This window comes from Dendropsophus ebraccatus, chromosome 8 (genome assembly GCF_027789765.1).
Source record: "Dendropsophus ebraccatus isolate aDenEbr1 chromosome 8, aDenEbr1.pat, whole genome shotgun sequence".
NCBI classification, from domain to species: domain Eukaryota; kingdom Metazoa; phylum Chordata; class Amphibia; order Anura; family Hylidae; genus Dendropsophus; species Dendropsophus ebraccatus.
The window spans coordinates 108,872,715-108,900,110 of record NC_091461.1 but is presented as its reverse complement, the minus strand read 5'-3'; the positions used below and the strand labels follow the sequence as shown (position 1 = coordinate 108,900,110).

Below are 27,396 nucleotides of genomic sequence, written 5' to 3'. Positions count from 1 at the left end.
GATTACAACATAGCGGCTGCTCCATACACAACCCATGTGTTACCACAAGCTGGTGCCGAGGAAGACGAATGCAGGATCATCCTCCCAAGCAATGCAAATGTGCCCTGTGCCGCCTGTTGGCAGCTCTCCTTCATTAAGCAAAAATAAACACAAATACGAGGAAATTGCTTGTAAATTTCCAGAACACGACAAAGGAAACATGGAAAGTTCCTCTTTTTTCTGCCTGCAGATTTCTGAGTAATTATCATTATTTTATTATTAATATTTTTTTTAGGATCCAGCGAGCGCGGCAGGAAGTATCGAATAAAGAGCCCAACGCGTTTCTTATTTTACCTTTATTCATAGAGAGATCCCCTTACGAGTTTCGAAAACACGGCGAGAAAGAACAAATCTCTGTATGAGCAACACTGAGAACAACATTACGGCTGGGAGGGAACGAGCCGCGCCGGGTCCTGTTTCCATGCAAACCACAAAGGAATTAATGCTTGTTCACAATGGTGTAATCAGTGCTGCGCGGGATCGGCCTGACTGACAGGTGTCAGAGGAGCTGACAAAGGTTATGACAGGACGGCATGAAGGAAATTATAGGAGACTACTTAACCACCATACACAAATCTAGGGCTAAATGCCAAAGCCCACACAGGATGGAAGGAGACCTGACAGCTTAATGGCCATGATTGTCAAGATTCCCATCCACTGGTCAATATTATCAATTGTTATCTTCAATATATTCAGCGCCATAAATGACAATGTTAAAGGGATTTAAAAAAATAAATAAATATATATATATGGTCTATTCTGACCCAGGATGAGCTATGGTCATCTTTAGATGATCACTTCTAAGTTATAAGTACTGCTGCTATAATTGTCACCAGTCTAATAATACTAATCAGAGCTCATATGAATATCAGTGGTGCAATAATAAGAAAAAAAAAAGCCAATAGTATATTAAATATACTTCTCTTCATTAACTTGTATTCTTGAACATCCAGGGGGCAGTATTATAGTAGTTATATTCTTTTATATAGGAGGCAGTATTATAGTATATTCTTGTATATAGGAGCAGTATTATAGTAGTTATATTCTTGTATATAGGGGCAGTATTATAGTAGTTATATTCTTGTATATAGGAGCAGTATTATAGTAGTTATATTCTTGTACATAGGAGCAGTATTATAGTAGTTATATTCTTGTACATCCAGGGGGCAGTATTATAGTAATTATATTCTTGTATATAGGAGGCAGTATTATAGTATATTCTTGTATATAGGAGCAGTATTATAGTAGTCATATTCTTGTATATAGGAGTAGTATTATAGTAGTTATATTCTTGTATATAGGAGCAGTATTATAGTAGTTATATTATTGTATATAGGAGGCAGTATTATAGTAGTTATATTCTTGTATATAGGGAGCAGTATTATAGTAGTTATATTCTTGTATATAGGGAGCAGTATTATAGTAGTTATATTCCTGTATATAGGAGGCAGTATTATAGTAGTTATATTCTTGTATATAGGGAGCAGTATTATAGTAGTTATATTCTTGTACATAGTAGCGGTATTATAGTAGTTATATTCTTGTATATAAGAGGCAGTATTATAGTAGTTATATTCTTGTATATAAGAGGCAGTATTATAGTAGTTATATTCTTGTATATAAGAGGCGATATTATAGTATATTCTTACAAAAAGGCTCATTAATTTCTTTTAATCCCCATGAACTTCTCACTGGTTGAATGAGTGTAGAAAGATATGGCTTATTTCCTCTATAAAAACAAAAACACTGTTCAGAGTCTATTGGCAAGAGCTTTGCTATTTCTGAATAGAAAACAGCAGCCATATATTTCTGCACATTCCCTTTAAGCATGATTTTACTAAAAGAGAAATGTAATTATAAGTACAGTATTAGAATGACTGGTTTTCTGCAGCTGCATTTTCTGAGATATCATGGATTAAGGTGTTACGTCTGCTAAAATCAACAGTTATACTAATGGAAGCGTTCCTTTTCGGCACCTGATAAGTCTCATTTACAAATAGCTTCCTGTTCAGTCTGAGAGCTGCATAATAGTCGCTGGTTTAGCACCATTTTGCAAACAGAATTGTTAATGTCAGATCCGAACAGCAATATTTATAGATGGTATTTCCCCCGCGCAGCAGCCGCACTGAATTCTCTATTTTTATGTTTGTTACTTTCCATGTGTTAAAACTCTGGGATATTATTTTTTCATGTGCAAAAATGAATTGAGCGATGGAGCGTGAGACACGGGAAAAAAGTAAAGCAGACTATGAGTGGAAAGGTGCAATAGATCATAGGTCTACCTTAAATCGAATGCCCCCGACTGGATGGGTTCAACTTATACCTGTCTGACCCTTCTGTTTTTTCTTTGATGCCAATTATCCCCATATGACCCCCATAGATAAACACTTATCACATATCCTTTGGGTTTCATCTCAGTCCCATTGAAGTGAATGGAGCAGAACTGCAGTACCACAACCAACCTGAGGACAAGGGTCGTGCTGTTTATGGAAGAAAGCAGCTATATTTTTCTAATCCTGTATAACTTCTTTGAAATGTCTAAGCTTCACTGTATTACTATAGAGTTCATTATCAAGTCATCAGCATGGAAAAAGTAGTTAAAGGGGTAACCCAGGATTAGAAAAGGCATGGCTACTTTCTTGCAAAAACAGCACCACCCCTGTCCTCAGGTTGTATGTGGTATTACAATTCAGCTTTATTCACTTTAGTGGAAATGGGCTGCAAAACCCCACACCCAAACTGAGGACAAGAGTGGTGCTGTTTCTGAAAGAAAGTAGCCATGTTTTTCTAAGCCAGAAAAAACCCTTTAAATTAGAGAATTTTAACTAAAAATGTGCAGATGGTATTAGCCTTCACGAAAGGTGCAGTCAGTGCTAGAAACATGTCGCCATATGAATCCATAACCTATAGAGACTTATATCATTACACATGTGCAGTTTCAGCATCCTGCGATAAATAGAAGTGGGTCAGGGGAAAATTTTAAATGGATTATCCAGGCTTAGAAAAACATGGCCACTTTCTTCCAGAAATAGCACCACTTTTGTCCCTAGTTTGGGTGCGGTATTGCAGCTCAGTTCTATTGAAGTGAATGGCGCTAAATTGTAACACCACACAAAACCTGAGGACAGGGGTGGTGCTGTTTTTGCAAGAAAGTAGCTGAGCATTTTCTAATCCTGTATAACCCCTAATGAATGCCCCTCATATATATGACATATAATGTAAGACTTGCTTCTCCTATGATTAAAAGCTATGTTGTTTTAGGCTATGTTCAAACACTGTTAAAGGGGAACTCCACATAAGGAAAATTTGTTTCCTATTAAAAGTACATTAAAAGTTATATAGATGTGTCTATATAATATATTACCATATCTGTGCGGTTCTGCCACACTGGTAGCTGATAGAAATCCAGGAAGTGAAGAAAAATGGCCTCTGTGCCAATTCACATTGTCTCCTGCTCCCTCTGCTCTCCCACCTTATTGTGTGTGTTTGCTGAGCACAGGCTGATGATGCAGACAGGGGGCAGGGCGTGATGTCACAGGAGGCGCGGCTGGATCCCCCAATCCCCTGAGTGATTCACCATCTCTCACCAGCCAGCTGCTGCAAGGACTGTGATTAACAGCTGAGGGATAGCATTGCATTCTGGAACCAGTACTGTATTCTGGGAACTGCTTATTCAGGAAGTACAGAAACACAAAAACAAAAAAAAATTGATTTTTGGTAGTTTAAAAACTGGAATAGATAGGTAAGTACTGCGTTATGATTCCGCAGAAGTTTCATTTTTTTTTATCCTCTACCTGGAGTTCCCCTCTAAAATAATTGTTATGTTTGTTGGATGGCCGTCATTTAACGTTATTTTAAAACAACGTCTGTTATTAATGAATTTGATCATTAGTAACAGCTGTTGTTTTGCACTTTTGCTCGTTTTACCTAAGGATGCTCAATGGATATAGTTTGACAATTACATATCAGAGTTAATTATTCATATGATGCTTGAGGAAATGTAAACCAGTAAGCTGACAATCTGTGTTGCCACAATTCTAACTGCCTGAAGGTGCCACTAGGGGGAGCTCGGGAGCTTTGTGCATACTGTTCTATTAAATCCTTATTAGGACATATGAATGTAACAGATAGGGGGTACCTTCTTGGGGGTCTTTTCATGTACCAGATACTTATGTTCTGTGCAGCCTGTTTGCATTGCGGTTGGCTGTGCCCAGTAAATGCTTACCCTGCTGTTTTTATTTTTTTTAATACTTTACAGTTTAAGGCTATGTTCACACGCTGTATGAGACCTCATTAAAGATTATCCCGGCCGGTACTGCAGTACCGGCCCGGCCGGATGATCTTTAGCGCTACTGAGTTCTGGGGGCTACTGGGGGCGCATCCGTGCATCAGAATTCCCCACTGCACACTATGGAGCTTGCGGCCGGAGCCGCACGCTCCATAGTGTGCACAGACAGGGTTTTCTGCGCCCACTGTTCAATAAATAGCGACCGCAGAAAACTGCCATATCAGTTTTTTGCGGCGCCGCTAGAGTTCCCAGCTGGAGCGTATACTATGTATATACTGTACGCTCCGTCCGGGATCCCATAGACGGCAAGGTAACGTATATTTTCGTATTAATCACGGCCGTTGTTGCAATCAACAACGGCTGTATTTTTACGAATATATACGTTGTGTGAACATGGCCTAAAGAAGAATCTGACAGGCGGCAGGGTCAGCAGAGAAAATAACAAGCAACCATTGCTTACCTCTCCCCGTGCCTATGATGAGCAGAGTGACTGGCCCCCGGGACCTCCACCAGAAGGTATTTTTCCCCAGAGTTGTGATGACGTTACGGGGAGAATGCCTGTTCCGCCCCAGTCACCGACTGGCTAATCGGCCAGTGCCTCAGCTGGATGTTGGCTCTGATGGAGATCCCAGAGCCCAGCAGGGGTCCTGGAGCAGTGATCCAACACTGGAAGGGCACAGGGAGATGTGAGTTGGTGTAATTTTTAATGTTCCCCCAATGCCCCTGCTGCTAGCAAAATTTTGCACCTGGCTGGACTTCTCCCAGCAATTACACCCCCCCCCCCCCCCGCGCCTTCCGGGAACTATCTTGTGTAGACAACATCATCTGTGCCAGATGACTGACAGCTTGCTCAGCTCTGATTGGCTGAGCAGGCTGTAAGCCATATGAGTTGCTGAACGGAGGGACGGGAGTTTTCAATGGGGGAACCAGGAAGCGGTGAAGAAAAGAAGACGGTGATCGGCCCACGGCTTGGTCCCAGAACAGACACATTTTCGAGCGGCAACAGTTTCTGCAGTGAAGGTAAGTATAAAAATTAGCTTTGGGGGGAGGGGGGGCATTTTATTTATTTTTTTCCCCACCTGAGTTGTCCTTTAGTACAGTACATGACTCCTTTATGGATTTTCTTACCATGTCCTTACTTTTTCCTATAGCAGTGTAGCCTGCTCAGTTCACAGCTGTTTCTAGCAAATCACATACAGAAAGGGCTGTGGAAATTCATCCCTGAGTTGCCAGAGCTGATTATTCCAGGCCTGTAGAAAGCATAGACATGTGGACAGTAGCTCTAGGCTATTCTTACACTCTCTGAAATGTCAGCAAATGCAACATGTTAAAGGAAAAATCAATGGAGTACAGAGCGGAAAACTGCACTGCCCACAAACAGGTTCCCTTCATATCGCTATATGTTTCCATTTATGTCAGGTCGCTGGGAACAGAACTGTAATGTAGGAGGGGAGGGGGTCCATACATGGTTCTTATATGTCATTGGTGACAATGTTACGGCGTTCATTATCTGCCCATCTACTGAATCGGCAGAACAGATATGTATATAGAAATATATTATGATATGTAATATAGTAGTTACATACTTGTACATAGGAGCAGTATTATAGTAGTTATATCCTTGTATATAGGAGCAGTATTATAGTAGTTATATTCTTGTATATAGGAGCAGTATTATAGTAGTTATATTCCTGTATATAGGAGCAGTATTGTAGTAGTTATATTCTTGTACATAGGAGCAGTATTATAGTAGTTATATTCTTGTATATAGGAGCAGTATTATAGTAGTTATATACTTGTACATAGGAGCAGTATTATAGTAGTTATATCCTTGTATATAGGAGCAGTATTATAGTAGTTATATCCTTGTATATAGGAGCAGTATTATAGTAGTTATATCCTTGTATATAGGGGCAATATTATAGTAGTTATATTCTTGAATATAGGGGGCAGTATTATAGTAGTTATATTCTTGTATATAGGAGCAGTATTATAGTAGTTATATTCTTGTACATAGGACATAGTACATATCGACTATCACTAACACTGTACAATAAGTAGAGGAAGGTGTTTACAAGTTATTCAGCACCTTATGTAGATAATAACTAGAAGTAAAACACGTTCAGGGAGTTATTTGAGAGTTTTCTATTTCGCAGAGCGCAGAAAAAATATAATAGGACTGATTTATAAAAACCGGAGCAAAGAAAATATGGAGGCGCTGCCTTACACAGTCGCTCAGGTCATCGCTTTTATTTTCTATCCTACTTTACAAGATGGCAGATGGGAATTATTTCCCCTCTAATAGTTTTCATAAATCATCCCCAATGTGCTCTATGCAAGTGCAATGGCTCAGCAGCGGCGCTGCATACACTTGTATACAGCTAATGCATTTACCCTGCCCCAGCTGCTAATGTAAGATCCCATCATCTGCAGACACCTAGGTAATGCTTCCCTTTTACTTTAATCACATCTTATGGACTTTACAAAATGTCTATGCACTGAAGTCTCCATCAGGTTTAATCTCAGCAGCGTTACATTGCATCTTGTGGAGATAACCCTCTCTACAGATCTCTCTTCTCCCTCCTCCTTACATTCCTGAAAAAGAAGGAAACTAAAACTCTAAAAACTAAGTAGATTTACTAATTGTCTTAAATAGAAACAGTTCCTGTGTATATGTGGCTCCTCTCCCTGCTAACCTACAGACAGTACAAAGGTCAGTTAGTCATGATGGCATATCAGACTACACAGGATTTGTTTGTTGTCTGTTACCATGGAGACTTAGAATATTTGAAGATTAGCAAATATGCATTTTTTTTAATAGACACTAACATGCTTTTCTCGAAAAATATAATATTGGAAGTTATAGGCACCAGATTGCAGATGATAGGATGTCGATCACAGGATTTATTCTGATTGCCAGTTTTGGGGTCAGGAGAGAATTGTTCTCTATGTTATGGAGCCATTGGCATCTGAGGGTGTTTCGCCTTATACTGGATCAACACAGTAGGCTTATTGGTTGAACTTGATGGACTTTTGTCTTTCAACCTTATTAAAGGGAATCGGCCAGCACCCAGACCTGGCCTGTGCTGTAGGTGGTATTACATCAGGTGTCAGGTTACCTAATCTGTCGGTGGAGGGGGCGCTGTACAATATCGATTTTCCAACTGTAACCAAGAGTCAAAGAGGAGTCGTGGTGAAGCGCTTGTGACGCACTCTGACATCCTCACCATCCTCCTTCTCTATGAATATTCTGAACTGCCTGGCTTTCTGCATGATCGCTCCATCTTCCTGGTCTGTGCATGCGCGGCTTATGTCACATGATAAGCGCCTCCTGCGTTAGCCGTCTTTGTTGACATCAGTGGCACATGCACAGACCAGGAAGATGGCGCAATCCTGCAGGAGGCTGGGCAGTTTCAAATGTTCATGGAGAAGAAGGAGAAAGAAGGGGTGGTGAGGCTGCCATAGTGCGCCACAAGCGCCTCACTACGACTCCTCTTTGACTCTTGGTTACAACAGGAAAATTTATATTGTACAGTTCCCCTCCACCTACAGATAACCTGCTACCTGATGTAATACCACCTACAGCACACTGTCAGCACCTCGGGTCGCGTCCAGGCGCTAACAGATTGCCTTAAACTATGTACGTCTGTAACCCTGAAGAAGTAAATCCATTGCATTCCCTCTCATTAAATGCTTGTCCTACTATGCACAGTCTTGCCAATATAGTGAATAGATGAAACATGTTTAAATGCCAGGGGGCACATTTTTGGCTTCTCATCAATCACCAGGACTATTGTTCCTCCTCATCTCCTCACTACTTTTACTCTCTAGGGGGCTGTTGGAAGCAGTGACGTAGAAAGTGGAGTGGCCACTGCTCCTCACTGTACTTGTTAAGAGGGACAGGGAGCTTGAGACCACAGTTCTAATGAAACTCCTCAGTGATCAGACATTTATCACTTATTCTGTTGGTACAAGAGCAGGGACTCCCGTAAAAAGATGGGTGCCCCTGCTTCAGTTCACACTTGTACCATGTTCACAAACATTGGTCGGGTCAAACAATGGCCGATGTCTGAGATGTTCACCAATCACTTTATTTGAATTGGAGTGCAGGCACATTTGGGTGTACCCGCACTCCAATCTGCCATATCCCACAATGTAAAGTATGGCCGGGAGCCGGGAGCCGGGAGCCGTACTTACACTGTGAGCACAGGCTACCTTGTATGGCCACTGTCCACGGAATAATGGCCACACAAAATAGACCTTTCACTTATTTTGTGCGGCAGCAGAGAACGCCGGACATAGTGTACACAGCATGTATACACTACGGCCGTTGCTTAATACACTCTAATGTGATTGAGTGTGATGTGATGTGCACGCTGTCAATAAAGTGTCTGTTGTTGCAACCAGCAATAACGGCCGTTGTTTATTGTAAAAATACAGTGTGCGAACATGGCCTTGTTCTGTACACTGGGCTGAGAGGTATACATTGCATGCTCTGCCACTCAATGTAGTAAGTGTAAGCGGTGATGCATACAGCATTGCTTCTTATCTCTAGAAAGACCAACACATTTACAGGCCCAGGAGCTCTGCATCCAGCCCAGAAAATGCTACCTGAGGCACAGTGGGGGCAGATTTATCAAACATGGTGTAAAGTGAAACTGGCTCAGTTGCCCCTAGCAACCAATCAGATTCCACCTGTCAATTTTCCAAAGAGTCTGTGAGAAATGAAAGGTGGAATCTGATTGGTTACTAGGGGCGACTGAGCCAGTTTCACTTTACACCATATTTGATAAATCTCCCCCAGTGTGTATGCCTACCCACTCAGTCAGCGCACAGGTACAGGGACTCCCGCTCTGCTCTCCATTGGCATAGCACACCACTGAAAGTCCGTACAGGAGCATGGACACCTGTCAAAGGCAGAAATCCTCCTTTTTGTACAGTCACTAAGCAGCGAGACATACACCATATATTTCCAGCTGCTCAGTAACATATGTTGACTGAATTGTGAATATATGTTGAAAGTGCAAGCATTTAGCATCACCATTAACCTCCGGGCAGCCACACACAGTGAAGACAGGAGTCCCTGCACCTGTCAGTGATTTTTCTGAAGCAAAAACATGGCTGCTTTCTTTAAAAAAAACTGTGCCACATTTGACTACAGTCTGCATGTGGTATTGCAGCTCAACATCATTGCAGTGAAACGGCTGTATGTTGGCTTGTTGGTTTAGGTGCAGTTCTATGAAAAACTAGTAAGTCTAGTGCATTGTGCCAAATGATACATTACAAATAGCAAAGTGGGCTCTGCTGCATGTGGGAATCACATTCTCGTACATCTAATAAATGTCTACACAAATAGATTGGCGTTTAATTAAGAAAATGATAATATAAGTGAAGGAATATAGCAGACCGCAGGCCGAGATATTAGTCTCCTGGATACCGGCGGCGATGGCAGCAGCGCTCATCTCCACTATGGGAAGAGCCTCCACTTTCCATACTGAACTGCAATTAGCTTTTAGAAGCTGACAGCAAGCGGGGCTACTGAATCTGACAGCAGGAAGATAAAGACTCCAACCGCACCATGGAGACTGTTGTCAAGGGACAGATAATCTGGACGTCAGCAATCTGCAGCAGGTTCACCGTCCCCTTTAAGATATAATAGGCTCCAGATACATTCATGTGAACTCTGCAAATTGTTATTAATGGCTGTGGAAGCTCCTTAAAGGGCCATACTCTCAATTCTAATATTTTTGGGGTGAAAAAAAAAATGCTACAATCCCACTTCTGGTTTTAGTAGTTGCAAAACCATCAGCTCAACACAACAATAGGCAAACAGCGCATTGATGGGGTCCGGCACATTATCCACCATCTTGGCCACACCCTTTTTTCTAGACTCTTTCCAAAGTGTTTGAACCCCACATCTCAGGGTCACTATATATATATATATATATATATATATATATATATATATGTATTAGGAATTCTATATGTGGGTATGTTATTCTCCTGGGCGTCTTTGTCATTCCCCTGGGGATTCTCTATGTATCTATATGCTATTCGTCATGGGGTCCAATGTGTTGGTGTAATTCTTCTGGGCATCCATTGTGTCATTAGGTTATTCTTCTTGGGATTCTATGTGTATCCCATTTGTCAGGGTTGTTCTTTTAGGCAATTCTATGTGTCATATGTCATTCTTGCGAGGATCCTATTGATGATCCCACATGTTAGTGTTGTTCGTCTATGGATCATACAATATGTGTCAGTGACAATTTTGTGGGAATCCTATTTATCTGTATGTTGTGTCATATATCATTCCTTGTATCTAAGTTTCTATGTCAATGTTATTCTTCTGGAGATGCTACTTATCATATGTCATTGCTCTGGGGATCCTATGTGTCTATAGATCATTTTCTGTACCTAGGTTCCTATGCCAATGTTATTCTTATGGGGATGCTACGTATCATATGTCATTCTTCCTATAGATCATTCTTTGGATGATCCCATATGTCAGTGTTATTCTCCTACAGATCCTATATGTTGCTGACATTATTCTATGTATCTGTTAATCTTTATGGGGTCCTATGGGCTGGTATAATTCTTCTGGGGATCCTATGTGTTGGGGTTGTTCTTATGGGGACTCCATGTGTTAAATGCCATATAACTGGGGATCCTATGTTCCCTTAGGTTATTTTTATAGGAATCCTATGTGTTGATGGATGGGGATACTAGATACAATTGTCATTTTTCTAATGATCTTGTGTGTTAGTGTCTTCCTTCCTATGTGCCATTCCTCCTGGGATCCTGTGTGTAATTCCTCTGAGAATCTTCTATGTCAATGTCAGTCTTTGTGGGATCCTATATGTTTCTATATCATCTATCTAAAGATTTATGTCAGTATCATTTATCAGGGCTTCCTATGTATTGCATGTAATTCTTCTTGGGATTTTGTGTGTCTCTAAGTCATAAATCTGGAAATCCTTTATATTATTGTTATTCTTCCTGGAATCCTATTTAATATATTATTCTTCTGTGCCTCTAATATATCATTTCTCTTGTTGTCCTATACAATATATATCATTCTCCTATGGATCCTTTATATCATTCCTCTGTTATCCTGTGTTTCATTCTGCAGGTATCCTATGTTTCAATGTTCTGGTTATCCTATACAGTATATATCATTCTTCTGGGGATCCTATGTATCAATGTTCTGGTTATCCTATACAGTATATATTACTCTTCTGGGGATCCTATGTATTATTCCTCTGATATCCTATATAGCTTTCCTCTGGGGATCCTATGTATCATTCCTCTGGTATCCTATATAGCGTTCCTCTGGCGATCCTATGTATCATTCCTCTGGTATCCTATATAGCTTTCCTCTGGGGATCCTATGTATCATTCCTCTGGTATCCTATATAGCGTTCCTCTGGGGATCCTATGTATCATTCCTCCGGTATCCTATATAGAGTTCCTCTGGCGATCCTATGTATCATTCCTCTGGTATCCTATATAGCTTTCCTCTGGGGATCCTATGTATTATTCCTCTGGTATCCTATATAGCTTTCCTCTGGGGATCCTATGTATCATTCCTCCGGTATCCTATATAGCGTTCCTCTGGGGATCCTATGTATCATTCCTCTGGTATCCTATATAGAGTTCCTCTGGCGATCCTATGTATCATTCCTCTGGTATCCTATATAGAGTTCCTCTGGGGATCCTATGTATCATTCCTCTGGTATCCTATATAGCTTTCCTCTGGGGATCCTATGTATCATTCCTCCGGTATCCTATATAGAGTTCCTCTGGGGATCCTATGTATCATTCCTCCGGTATCCTATATAGAGTTCCTCTGGGGATCCTATGTATCATTCCTCTGGTATCCTATATAGCTTTCCTCTGGGGATCCTATGTATCATTCCTCCGGTATCCTATATAGCTTTCCTCTGGGGATCCTATGTATCATTCCTCCGGTATCCTATATAGCTTTCCTCTGGGGATCCTATGTATCATTCCTCCGGTATCCTATATAGAGTTCCTCTGGGGATCCTATGTATCTCGTTATCCTATACATTGTTCTTGGGATTCTATATATCATTTTCCCTTGCTTTATGTATAAAATTCTTCTTATATCATTCTTCTGTAGATCCTACATATTATTCTTTCTTGTATCTTATATATGATTTTTCTGATTATCCTATATACTCTATACTGCAATTCTTCTATATCCTGTTGTGCAATATCCTATGTATCTGGTTATCTTCTGGTACTGTATACATTATTCTTCTGTCTATCCTATAGATCATTCTACTATGGATCCTAAATATTCTTCTTCTGGTATTTTATTCATTATTCCTCTGGTTATCCTATGTATCATTTAACTGGTTACTCTATATATAATATTTCTGGCTATCCTATATATCATTCTATTATGGATCCTAAATATCATTCTTCTGGATATAATATATATATATATATATATATATATATATATATATATATATATATATATATATATATATACACACTGGTTATCCTGTGTATCATTTATCTGGTTACTCTATATATCATATTTCTGGGTATCCTATATATCATTCTTCTATGGATCCTATACATTATTCTTCTGGCACTGTATACATTATTCCTCTAGTTGACCTATATAATATAATTCTGGTTTCCTATATATTATCCTTCCGGATGGATATCCTACTGTATGTATCATTTGGTTATGCTATATACCATTCTTCTGGATATCCTATATACCATTCGTCTATGGATCCTATACATTATTTTTCTTGTTATCCTATGTATCACTGTAAACATATGTCTTGCTGAGCCTATTACTTGCACTTTACCTTTATTCACTCTTTATACATTCCTTGGTCATTGGGGATTTTTTTTTAGACATTTACTGTATAAAGCGGAGATTAGGAATCCTTCCTCAGACTTTGATCCCTCATCTGAGATCATAGATTATTCATGTTACCAATATTCCTTCTAACTTGTTTCATTTATACTGCCAAATCATGGACTCCTCTTGGTCTCTATATCCATTATACATCCCCTTCGGCCAGGGTTACCTATAGGTAGTGAACCTTGTTGGTACTAAGATTACCACAGGGTTTCCTGATGTTGCACCCACCCTCAACATACAGTATATATGGGCCCCTTTGTTGTTGTTGGAGGAACCCAATGATTGTGTTGTATAAAGCGATTTCTTTTATCACTTGCCGGTTAACCCTTTCTGTGCTCCGTTTCTATGAGTGACTTGGAATCATCTCCTGAACTCTCAGAAACTGCATTGAATATTTTAAGAGATGGAAATCTCCAAGCGACCTCTTTGTTTTTGGAAAACAATGACAGCCCAAGTTCACAGATTCCAGGCATCGTCATCTTATGATAATGTCAGATTCACCCCGAAAGGCCGTCTTGACTTTAGCTGTTCCCACTTCTATATGACATTTCCAAAGGAGACCTGAAGGCTCACTTGAGGTCTGTGACCAACATGTCAGAAGACGAGAGTAGTGGGGGCTGTGAGTGGGGAGCTTCTACACACCCTAGCCTGGAAGGGCCGTGAGGTTTGGAACCCCCCTTTGGTGACACCTCAATACCATTTTGAGTCAAAGATGATTACATTTGTGTTCTTAAAGTCCATCAATTCACTCCCACCTTTGTTCCTAACATATGGTAGAGAGAAGATAGATGAAGACAAACCGGTCCGTGCAGTCTGCTAATTCTAGACGTTGCCTACCAACCTGAGAGCGGCATAGAGAGTGAACCTCTGCTAACTCGATGGCGGGGTTACACTTTAACCTTGACATAAGGTCGTACCCAGCGAAGATGGTAGATGCCTATTAGTCTAGAACTCCCAATACGCCTGTCGTCTTCTACGTTGTTTGGTACACTCCTGTACATTATCAACAACTGTGCTATCAGCATCTTGCAGGCAGAATTGACTCCCTGGTCCTCTGCGTCTGGCTGAGGCAGATAATAGGAGGACAAACATATTGACATTTGTTGAATTTCAGTCTCCTCCCAAGTCGGTAACAGAGCGCATCCACCTCTGTGCACTGTCATATATTCGACAATTAACTCTTACTGCGTCCAGACCTTGTACGCCAAACCCATAAGATTCATTACCATGTCAAAGGTCATCGCCAATCCCCCTTCTTAAAGATGCATTGTCTTAAGAAAACAATGGCCATCACAAATTCCCAATGGAAAAAGCGACAGTTTAGCAACCCCCCAAATAGACACCGTGCAAATACTCTGACGTCTAATGAAGGATATAAATCAGGGTAATTGTAGCGGGTGTCATGCGACAGACAATGGAATTCATTATCTTACGACACAAACAAGTCATTGTCGGCTCATAAAAATTATAAACAGTTTAAGGAGCCGGGAAGGTCATGGAAACAGGTTATAGGGAGAGTATTATTCAAATAGCATGCTATACCATAGGAAATGACAAACTTACAGATGTCATATAAACTCTTGAACACAATGTTATTGGAACCTCTTCTTACCATGTATGCGCTACCGTAAATCGTCGCCGCTGGCGGATGCTCTTATTGACCAGCAACTTTCTGAAAAAGCATGGAGAGTTCCTAGGAGAGCTGCGCGGGGAGATCTTGGGGGACGTGGTTGTCCTTTTCCCAGAATGTCTGGGAAGTTCAAGCTCCAAGTGCATGTGTTCCTTGAAAGTCCTGATGTAGACCTCGGTATCCGGAGTGGAGAGCTCGTTGGAAGAATCCTTAGATGTCATATCTTGGATGTTAGCTCAGATACTACCCTGCCCGAGAAGCATAATATTACCAAAGTAACTGTGCAGAGGGCAGGGTAGCGGTGGGATGGGTGGAATGAATGGGCGCCCGTAGACGTGGTGGCAAAACGATAATCTATTGCTGGATGCAGACACTCTTCCTCCTTCTGAAGTGTCAGGTCTTCCCTCTCCGCCTGCTCTGTCTGTTGTGAATGTTGCCTGCAAGCTACACACCGACAGCTCCTGGATTCATTCAGCTGAACGCAACCGCTCATGCAGTATTGATAGGAATCCCTCATCCATCCTTGTTTACCAAGACCTTGTCCTCAGAAGAAATGGAAACAGTAAGAAAAAAAAACGAGCCTCTAGAAGGTGGAAGCGAAAAAGAAAAAAAAAAAAAAAAAAAAGAGAATGCGAACCTCCTGTTATACAATGTCCTTCAGAGCCGTACGCTTGGCTGGCCAGATTCCTTGGATAGAAAATGATCTTCATTCAGAATTCCTAACTGAGATGCTGAATCCAAACAACGCTGGCTCCACCTAATGCTCGCTCATTGGAGGACGACCTCTGACAGCTCGCCGTCTCCTCGTCAGCCTCATGTGTGCTGCCTAGAAGTTTTGCATTAGTGCATTGTATTATTGCTGTTATTTTATATGGGAAAAGCAAATAGAAAACACCAGTGAAAAGGAAAAGGGGGGGGGGGGGGGTATTAACTCCTGCAGTGCCAGGGAGCATTGGCTGCAGGTTCTTCTGATGCATTTGTATAATAGGTTATCCTGGCTCTATAACAACTCATCAGTATAGGTCAGGTGCGTAAGGATTAGAAATACATTGTTGCCCCCCACCCCTTTAAAAAAAAAAAAAAGCAGCGCCACACCTGTTTATAGGTTGCATTGTTTTTGCAGCTCATCTCCAAGGAATATCAGTCTTTTTTAAGAGAAAGTGGCCATGTTTTACGTGTTGTAATGAATGGAAAATTCATAGATCTGAAGAGCAGCTGTTTCATAGATGTGTAACAGCCCAGGAGTCAAACCTATGGTCATCCAGCTAAAGCTTTGGAGGTCCAGGCATGATGGCAGCTGTAGTTCTGCACAATTGCACTCTTAACGGGGTACTCTGAAAATCTTTTTCTTTCAAATCAACTGGTTTCATAAAGTTATATAGATTTGTTATTAACTTCTATTTAAGAATCTGAAGCCTTCCAGTACTTATCAGCTGCTGTATGTCCTGCAGAAAGTGGTGACAGGTCTTCTTTAAAGTTACTAGAAAATCAGTCACGTTCATTAAAATGTAAAGGACACATCTTCCCAAAAATCGGTAGACTATACAACAAAGGCCTTCACAATATAAACAAAGTGCACCAGATCCTTCATCTTAGTCTCCTCACCCTGCGGCCAATAACTTATAAAGATCCGAATGCAAAGATCTTCTCTGCAAAACTACAGCTTGCATGATAGGGGTGATAGTTCTGCAACAACTGGGGGTCTGTAATGTATGCTTTCTTCAATTCAAGATCAAAGACACACACACATATATATATATATATATATATATATATATATATATATATATATATATATATACTCACCGGCCACTTTATTAGGTACACCTGTCCAACTGCACGTTACCACTGAATTTCTAATCAGCCAATCACATGGCGGCAACTCAGTGCATTTAGGCATGTAGACATGGTCAAGACAATCTCCTGCAGTTCAAACCGAGCATCAGTATGGGGAAGAAAGGTGATTTGAGGGCCTTTGAACGTGGCATGGTTGTTGGTGCCAGAAGGGCTGGTCTGAGTATTTCAGAAACTGCTGATCTACTGGGATTTTCACGCACAACCATCTCTAGGGTTTAAAGAGAATGGTCCGAAAAAGAAAAAACATCCAGTGAGCGGCAGTTCTGTGGGCGGAAATGCCTTGCTGATGCCAGAGGTCAGAGGAGAAGGGGCAGACTGGTTCGAGCTGATAGAAAGGCAACAGTGACTCAAATAGCCAACCGTTACAACCAAGGTAGGCAGAAGAGCATCTCTGAACGCACAGTACCTCCAACTTTGAGGCAGATGGGCTACAGCAGCAGAAGACCACACCGGGTGCCACTCCTTTCAGCTAAGAACAGGAAACTGAGGCTACAATTTGCACAAGCTCATCGAAATTGGACAGTAGAAGATTGGAAAAACGTTGCCTGGTCTGATGAGTCTCGATTTCTGCTGCGACATTCGGATGGTAGGGTCAGAATTTGGCGTCAACAACATGAAAGCATGGATCCATCCTGCCTTGTATCAACGGTTCAGGCTGGTGGTGGTGGTGTCATGGTGTGGGGAATATTTTCTTGGCACTCTTTGGGCCCCTTGGTACCAATTGAGCATCGTTGCAACGCCACAGCCTACCTGAGTATTGTTGCTGACCATGTCCATCCCTTTATGACCACAATGGACCCAACATCTGATGGCTACTTTCAGCAGGATAATGCGCCATGTCATAAAGCTAGAATCATCTCAGACTGGTTTCTTGAACATGACAATGAGGTCACTGTACTCCAATGGCCTCCACAGTCACCAGATCTCAGTCCAATAGAGCATCTTTGGGATGTGGTGGAACGGGAGATTCGCATCATGGATGTGCAGCCGACAAATCTGCGGCAACTGTGTGATGCCATCATGTCAATATGGACCAAAATCTCTGAGGAAGCTTCCAGCACCTTGTTGTATCTATGCCACCAAGAATTGAGGCAGTTCTGAAGGCAAAAGGGGGTCCAACCCGTTACTAGCATGGTGTACCTAATAAAGTGGCCGGTGAGTGTATATATATACATATATACTCACAAGGGAATCCATCCAAGTCTATGAACATATATATTTAGGTCCTAACCCCAAGTCTAACAGACTGCACAGCAATGCTCTCAGACAGCATATCCATCGAAGCAAACACCCTCCAAGACATGTCAGGAAAGAAAATGATAGAAGAGGTCACAGTAAGACCCCCCCCCCCCCAGGTCATGTGTCTTAAGAATGTAAATCAAGGACTTAAAGGAGTACTCCAGTAAAAGTATTTTTCTTTTAAAGCAACTGGTGTCAGAAAGTTATAAAGATTTGTAATTTACTTCTATTTGTCCTGCAGGGAGTGGTGTATTCTTTCCACTCTGACACAGTGCTCTCTGCTGCCACCTCTGTCCATGTCAGGGACTATCCAGTGTAACAGCAAATCCCTGTAGAAAATCTCTCCTGCTCTTGACAGTTCCTGTTTCGGACAGAGGTGGCAGCAGAGAGCACTGTGTCAGACTGAAGAGAAAACAACATTTCCTGCAGGACATACAGCAGCTGATAAGTACTGGAAAATGAATGATTTTCAAATAGAAGTAAATTACAAATCTATTTAAATTTCTGCAACCAGTTGATTTGAAAGTAAAAGATTTTTGCCAGAGTACCCCTTTAAAGTGACCGTCCATCCTAGAAAAACAGCTGTTTTTCTGCTAACCCCTGCATGGACATAGAATGTAACAATATATAACGGTCTTTAAATGTAGACATTTATTTAAAGGGAATATACGTTTCCTGATATTTGTTTTACTATTAGAATCAGATAAGGAAAAATATATATTTTTTTTTAAATTAATTTTCATGTTTTTTTTCATCTTCTATACAGGACTATGGGGGCAGCCATCTTGCCTGAGCTGTTACTCTATTAACAGCACTTGAGTGACTTGCTGTGCAGCAGTGCCACAAACATGAGATGATACCTTGGAGAGTGTTGTGGGCATGCTCTGTGACCAATGCTACAGGTTTGGCTTCAGCTGCCCCATCACTGGTCAGAAGATACTTTCCCTTTAAGTGCTTTTCATGGGAGAATAGGATTCTTTGTTTCATTTCTTAACAATGATTTTGTTTTGCTGAAGTCTAGAATCATAATTAGGATTCACATCCCATAAAGTGACCCAGAAATTACCCGGTCTCATTGGTTTTTGGAGTAGTTGTGGTCCCGGATACCTTATTATTAATGCTACACGAGGCATCGTCATCCATATACAGACAGCAGAGGTCATGGCGGATCTTATGTCTTCAGTGCTCTTGGATAATGATGATAGGACTGGCACAGAGCTGCAGCTGTGATGGTCATGCCTCCACTTCCCACACGCAGTATTGTGAGAATGATGCTTTGTTTATATGTGGGAATCTTTACAAACAGTAACGTGACCCGAGTGACCCCCCAGAGATGGGAGATGGGAGCTCCCATGAAAAGTCGTGGATTTTTCCATGTCCGGATAAAAGTAACTCGCTTTGAAAGTCACTGTCTCCCGATACGGTGGAGATGTAGAATAGCTGGAAACTGCACAGACTGGGATTATCTACCCATAAACTGGCATTTCTCCTCATCTGACACCTGGTAGTACTCACATTCAAGATGCCAAGCAGAGATCCTAACATGGCTTGCCAGTCTGACACAGTGCTCTCTGCTGCCACCTCTGTCCATGTCAGGAACTGTCCAGAGCATGAGAAGTTTTCTATGGGGATTTGCTGCTGCTCTGGACAGTTCCTGACACGGACAGAGGAGGCAGCAGAGAGCACTGTGCCACACAGGAAAGAATACACTACTTCCTGTAGGACATACAGCAGCGGATAAGTAATGGAAGACTTGAGATTTTTAAATAGAAGTAAATTACAGATCTGTATAACTTTCTGTCACCAATTAATTTGAAATCATTTTTTTTTTGCCAACTAAATCAGGCCATGTTCACATTTAGTATGATACCGGCCATTCTGTGACACGGCCGTTTCACAACAGAAGGCTTCACTGCACAATGCAGCACGCAATTCTATCAGCGGAATGCGAAATCCACCCATGCATAGATTGGTGTCCATAGCACAGGCGGATATGCAAGCGGCCGCGAACAGGAACAAGCGATGAAATCCGCCGGAATTTATCTGCGCAGATTCCTTAGTCTAAACCCACCCTTAGGCTATGTTCACACAAGGTATGAGACCAGCCCTTCCGTGACCCGGCCGGATGATCTTTATGGAGGCCGAGTTCTGATGCGGGCGCATCCGTGCGTGCCCGCATCAGAACTCCACTGCACGCTATGGAGCGAGCGGCCGAAGTGTGCACTGACAGGGTCTTCTGTGGCCGCTATTCACTGACATGTCAGTTGTTTGCGGCGCTGCTAGGGTTCCCGGATGGAGTGTATACCATTTGTATACATTTCGGCCTGGATTCCATAGGCGGCAATGGCATGTATATTTTCGTATTAATCACGCTGTTGTTGCAATCGGCAACAATGGCCGTAGTTATACAAAAATATACGTTGTGTGAACATATTCAGAAGAAAGCATTCATGTTTTTTCTTATCCAGTGTAACCACTTCAAAAGGTAGTCTGGGGCCCCAAAACACTATTACTATCCTCACACCTTGGCCCTTCACCTATATGCAGTCACCAGTGCGTGCACATCACATTGGCGGTATTACCAGCAACATCATGAGGCTATCTGCCACCACATACAGGTGTACCCCCACTGTCAAGGCCCACTCCCCATCAAGCATGTGGGAGGGAGTCAGAGCACTCCCTCATTGCATGGATCAGTAACATAGCCTCCATAGCCTGCAATGGTCCATAGTGTCCATCTGCATGCAGCATGGTTTATTATAGGAATATGTGATGCTGTAAGAAGGTAAATGCAGAGCTTATTACATAATATAACCTTTTAGTAGCTCCTCTGTGCCGCCATACAGGTGCATGGATATGGCTTCCCATGTGCATTAGGCCTCCATTATTACCTGTATTATTGCCCATAGAGAAATCCAAGATGATTAAGATTTGGCTTTATAGAATATTAAGACTACAGGACGACGACTCAGGACATTTCAGGCTGAATTTGGATTTCGGGGAAAAAGCTTTTTAACGGTTTTGGAATCTTAGAAATAGGAAAATGAAGACAATGGCCCCGCATTGTGTCCCTATACAATCCTGCAGGTCTCCTAAATGTCACTCCTCATCGGCAAGATACTAAAGTTAGAAGTTATCCTAATGTTAGGTATGGATATGGGTCCTGTAAGGCCAAGGTATATTGCTGGGGTTGTAATAAAGCAGCTAATTCAAGCCTTGTGTGTATGCAGAGCTTTTAGCTGTGAAATGCAATCGAGGGGCCCCGTAATAGCGCTCGGCAAATGCCAGAGTATGGTTTTAGTCAAAAAGGCATCATCTTTATGGTTTCCTCTAACAGTTAAGCAGCCTCCACTCTCAATCTGCCAAAAAAACACAATAAAGCTCCATTACTGAGCGCGGCATACTCGCCCCAGCAGACAGACACTGAGTATGGGGCTCCGCTAGTAAATATCCGCCATCTAACAATGATTGATGCTCCACAAGCGTAATGTCAACTTGGAGGAATACAAACCAGCTGACCAGAATACCATAAAAAAGTTCATCCCTATGGGATTCAGAGACTCCAGTTCTGTTCTGGGAGTTCGAAACTTTACATATCTGTAAGGCCACGGGCTATGGGGGAGATTTATCAAACATGGTGTAAAGTGAAACTGGCTCAGTTGCCCCTAGCAACAGACTCCAGCTTTCATTCCTCACAGACTCTGATTGGTTGCTAGGGGCAACTGAGCCAGTTTCACTTTACACCATGTTTGATAAATCTCCCCCTATGTGTGTATTGAAACTTTTAAGCTCATTACATCAGTTCTTTAAAAAAGGAATGAAAGGTGGAATCTGATTGGTTGCTAGGGGCAACTGAGCCAGTTTCACTTTACACCATGTTTGATAAATCTCCCCCAGAGGGTACAAAGCTTGATGGTTACAACAACATAGGTGGCACTATAAGTTGAACGTAGTGAAACTTTATAGAACAGCATTGTAGGGTTCATGCTGTTTTATAGCAATAATAAAAGGCAACTATCTGAACTGAGCACATGCAGAATCATGCAACACAATAAGGGTCACAACACAAGAGGGGTTGGCCCTCCAACTACGCTTATGTAATGCCCTCCTATACTGACGCTTACATGGGACCTTTCAAGTACACTCCACACCCAACTAGCCCCCTGCACGTATCTATGCTCCTATTTATGCTCCTCCTAGATTTTGGCCAAGATCCCAACAATCACCATAATGCTAAACACCTAGACACTCTGCAGGCCTAAAGGCTCTATTACACTGAAAGGTTATCGGCCAATATCAGCCGTTACCGGCAATAATTGGCCAATATGAACGATGTCAGCTGATCGTTGCTGTCGTTTGTCTTTCAATATATCCTCTATGGGCTGCCCGGACAATCTAGCGATCAGCCAGGCAGCCCCCCACACCTCCACACGACCTCCCCTGCTCTTACCGGCTCGCTGACGCCACGTGTGATAGCGGCGGCAGCAAACAGGGAACGAGGAGAAAACAAGCTTGTTTGCTCCTCTATGGCGCCCCTTGTAATAGGGGCTTAAGTAAGCAACCTCTCATAGGGGTATCCCAATATCTTATCCCCTACCCATAAGAATAGCAGATAATTGCGAGATCATGGGGGAAACCGACCACTGAGCTCCTCCACGGTTATCTCCAGAATGGCATCTGACTATTTTTGTTTTGAAAGGAGCATTGGGTCGGCATGCACGCCATCGCTCGAGAGCCGAGCAAGTTGTAGTTTTGCAGCAGCCGGAGGGCCAAAGGTTTCCCATTCCTGATCTAAGGGGATAGGATCATCTACATCAAAATACCCCTTTAAGTGTAGTTTCTGGGTGGTGGGCTGTTATGAGCAAGTGATTGTCCAACAACTGACATCAATCACGTGAGGCGAGTGAGTGTCCCCTTCCTGGCATGACGCCATACATTTGGTTGCGGCTGTAGTTTTTTTTTGTTTGTTTTTTTAAAGAGTCAGAAAACAGGAAGTGTCGTGTTTTCCATGATAAATAAAAAATGAATATAAATTGCAAACTTGTTTTATATCACATCTACTGTTGATTTAGATTTTAAAAGTTATAACGACTGTGACACTTTAAACCTGGTCTGTAAGAGTGAGATGTGCTGCAGAGGCTATGGCTTGGCTTATCACACCCCATGCAGCTTGTGCCGGCCACAGTGTCTGGAGCTCGGCACACAACCCGCGGCAGGAAGCTTTCATCGCTGACCTTTACGAGACTGGGAGCATCTGCTTCACATTCTGACTTCCCTGAAAGATTTGCTTATCTTACCGCTGACATTTTTTCCACGGAACGATGGTTACATCCCATAGATGAACCACTACCAGCTATTTGAAGAACTCTTCATATCTACTGCTGTCTTTTTGGATGAGACCCAAATATCAATCAAGTTCCTACATCAATGCTCAGCGCTGCCTGCCGGCCTGGAGCGGACAGGATTGGATTAAATAGCTCCCAAATTAATTGCAACATTTTCTTCTGACACTGAGTCTTCAAGGTATCCCGGAAGAGGCGATCTCCTAACCGAGCCGCCATTTTGGGCCTCAAACCTATAGGACGGCATCAGAATCAGGCCACAACCTTGCACTTTCCACCATTAGTTTCAGTATAAAGTGTTAACCCAGCAGCAGATCTGCTTTATATATTCGATTTTAGCTGTCAAGTCACATACCAGTCCATATCTATGCGGAGACAGATTATCAAGCGCTATTAGTCTAGATGTAGTCTGACAGGCGAATGCACTTCTTTCACGGAAACATGGATGTGTCTAGACATTTTGCTGACTGAGAATACAGTGACAGCCCCCCCAGTGCTGCCCCCATAATCCTTATTATATAAAGCAGCAGTAACATTTGTATAATAGTATGATGAAGATTATTATTATTATTATTATTATTATTATTATCAGTAATAACACTGGATGTATCAATGCTTTACCAGAAAAAAGGTATAAGAAAAGATCAGAGGATAGGCCATCAATTTATACTTGCCTGGAAAACCAGAGTTCTTAAACAGTTTCTGATGGAATTTACAGTCAAAGGGGTAAAGCTGGGTTCACACTACGTTTTTGCAATCTGTTTTTTGGAAAAAAAACGGATGAAAAACTGATGACAAAAACGGATGCATCTGTGTGCATCTGTTTTGATCAGTTTTTTTTATAATGGAAGTCAATGGAAAAACTGATCAAAACGGATGCACACAGTTGCATCCGTTTTTCGCAAAAAAAAAAACGCATGGAAAAAACGGATTGCAAAAACGTAGTGTGAACCCAGCCTAGTCCCGCAAAAAAAAGAATAAAAAATATTTTGAATCAACTGGTTTTAGAAAGTTATATAAATTTGTAATTCACTTCTATTTAAAAATCTCCAGTCTTCCAGTATTTATCAGCTGCTGTATGTCCTGCCGGAATGGGTGCATTCTTTCCAGTCTGACACAGTGCTCTCTGCTGCCACCTCTGTCCATGTCAGAAACTGTCCAGGCCGGTAGAGGTTATCTATGGGGATTTGCTACTGCTCTGGACAGTTCTTGACATGGACAGAGGTGGCAGCAGAGAGCACTGTGACAGACTGGAAAGAAAACACCACTTTCTGAAGGACATACAGCAGCTGATAAGTACTGGAAGACTTCAGAATTTTAAATAGTAGTAAATTATAAATCTATATAACTTTCCACAAGCCTGGAGGACAGAAATGGCTGCACATTACACCCATGGTTGATACTAAAGCTTGTTCGGCTACATTAAAAACCAACATCAGGAGTTAGTATATAATTTGATCAAACCATATTAATCATGTTCCACGTGCAGGTCTCTGATACACAGACACTACGCTAAACGACACTGTGGTGGTCAGCGAACTCCAACCCTGCACCAACCCCTCACCTTATTCACACTTGTGTTGCTTGGCAGCCGCTTTCTCCGCTGGCAGCGCCTGCGGGGATTGGTCCTGTGACAGTGGAGTTGCAGGGCCATTCTCTGGCCTCCCTTCCCTGCTTGCGCACGTTTTGCGGGGTTGTCGTTCACTGACCGCCAAAGTGTCGTTTAGCATAGGGACTCATATGTATCAGAGACCTGCTTGTGGTACATGAGGCAATATGGTTTGATCAAATATATATATACTAACTTCTGATGTTGGTTTATAATGTAGCTGAACAAGCTTTAGTATCCACCATGGGTGCGATGTGCAGCCATTTCTGTCCTCCAGGCTTGTGCTATATAACTTTCCGACACCAGTTAATTTGAAAGAATTTTTTTTGCCACTTTAAATGTACAGATTGTGCAAATTTAGCAGTCTGTATGTCAAACACTAAAAAGAACCTTAGTCTTGGGCTGGCACAGATTTCCCCTAAAATCAGTAACAATTTCTGGAGTAAGCTACAGTCGGCAGCAGAAGGCCCCGCCCCTCCCCCGTAGACCCGCCCACTCCTTTTGAAAGTATCACAAGTGATGTGCATGTGAAAAAAAAAAAGTACTAAACGAATAGTGCAAATAAATGAGTCATCCAAAAAATTCTGATTTCTAGGTGGGGTATACAGAAATATACAGCTCCCCCTAGTGGACGAATGTTTTATGAAGTAATTATCACTGTGTGTTTGGTTCAGACAAATGTAGCTCCAGTCCCTGTATATATACACTTGCTTCTAGTGTAACCAGTATAGTGGCTATCATGTTCGGGTATGGGGCCCACTTTTTGTTTTCCTTTGGGGCCCGATGATTTCTTTGCGTATGTCCTTGGTTAAAGGAACAGGAAAAAAAGAAGGCAAATCGTCCTCCCTGCAGATAGAGAAGATGCCTGTGTGTCACTGAGCCTTGGGCTGGATAGATCAGAAGGCTGCATGCATGGTAACTACATAATAAGCCGCTCTGACGTCTTGCAGTCTGCACCGCTCCTGCGTTGCTGGATAAGTGGGGAGACGTGTGAGGAGCAATCGCAGCTTTTCACCAAGAAGCTCGTGTGAAGGTCAAAGGAGAACGCGGAGACGGTGTCACGGGAGCACGGAGACGGAAATGGATTTAATGGGGAATAATTGAGCCAAGTGTGGAATTTCCAGGATGCAAAATATATAATATGACGTCTGCCCTTAGTCCCACATTCATAGGAAATTCATCACGGCCACAGCCTTCTGTATAGATGGGATTTTATCCCAGGAAAAACATTGAAATAATGAACTGTATATAGGGTTTGATTTGTTCAAGACAATGAAGAAGCAATTTCCGCAGCCAGTGACAGATCATAGATGCTGCAGGACTATGGAGACGCTCTATGCTGTAAAGCCATCCATACACAATGTATATATGTATCAGCTGGCAGGAGAAGACAACCATCTAATGTGAATCAGGGAGGAAAGCAGTCGGTTATGTTGCATTTCAACTGCCCAATCCTTTTGTTCTAGGAAAAAGCAGCTGACAGAGCATTTTGGCAGCGGCTTTTTCTCTTTACTCCATTCAGAACACATTCAGGCTTGGCCAATGATGTCAGAGTGTATGCAGGGATGGTGGAGCTGTATCTTACATGTATGGCTAGCCTTAGTTTTCATTTTTATTATAGGTTGTATTCTGAAAACTCTAAAGCTCCCCCTAGTGGTGACTGCAGGAAGCCAGAAATTTATCATGAAACGATATCATGAAATATGATGCAACAAATCTGTACGGAATTTAGGACTTATTTGTAATAAAAAAAAGTGGGTATTCACATAGACAGAATAATTAGACAGAATACAGTATATTAAAGGGAAGCACACTGACCACATGAGGATGGTATACTATGGGGTTCTATATACAGCAGCCTTTTTTTAAATACACAGGAACATAAACAGGTATACTTAGGGTCCTATTACACAGAGCGATTTTTAACGATTAACAACTAACGATAAACAATCGCAAACAAGATTTTTATCGATAACCTGAAATCGTTCACCATATTAGGGTCAATTTACACAGAAAAATTATCTGACGGATTATCTGCCAAAGACTTGAAGCCAAAGCCAGAAACAGACTATAAACAGAGATCAGTTTATAAAGGAAAGCTTGAGGTTTCTCCTCTTTTCAAATCCATTCCTGGCTTTGGCTTCAAATCTTTGGCAGATAATCTGTCAGCTAATCTTTCTGTGTAAATGGACCCTTACACAGAACGATGGTCGCTAGTTTCGATCGTTACTACAATCGTTATTGCGATTGTTACTATGATCGTTTATTCCTTCTGTTCCCAGCAAAACAATGAACAATGTGCAATTACACTGAACGATTGGTGAACGAATGCGGAACTTGGGCGAACGAATGTGGAATTACAGCGAACGATTAATGATAATTTTAGGTTCAGATCTAAATTAACGATCAGCGACATATGAACGATTTTTCGATTGTTGCCTGCAATTACACAGAACGATTATCGTTTAAATTCAAACGATATAA

General features: G+C 41.8%; 1 protein-coding gene across 1 annotated transcript in view; it reads right to left on the bottom strand.

The window, feature by feature from the left end:
* The window catches only part of PDE4B (phosphodiesterase 4B), a 226,194-nt gene extending 210,701 nt beyond the window's left edge, over positions 1–15,493 (bottom strand). Inside the window, exon 1 of the mRNA XM_069981385.1 lies at positions 14,848–15,493. Coding sequence (XP_069837486.1) covers positions 14,848–15,086 — 239 coding nt within the window. The 5' untranslated portion in view covers positions 15,087–15,493. The remainder of the gene's footprint in view (positions 1–14,847) is intronic.
* Between the last annotated feature and the right edge of the window lie 11,903 nt (positions 15,494–27,396).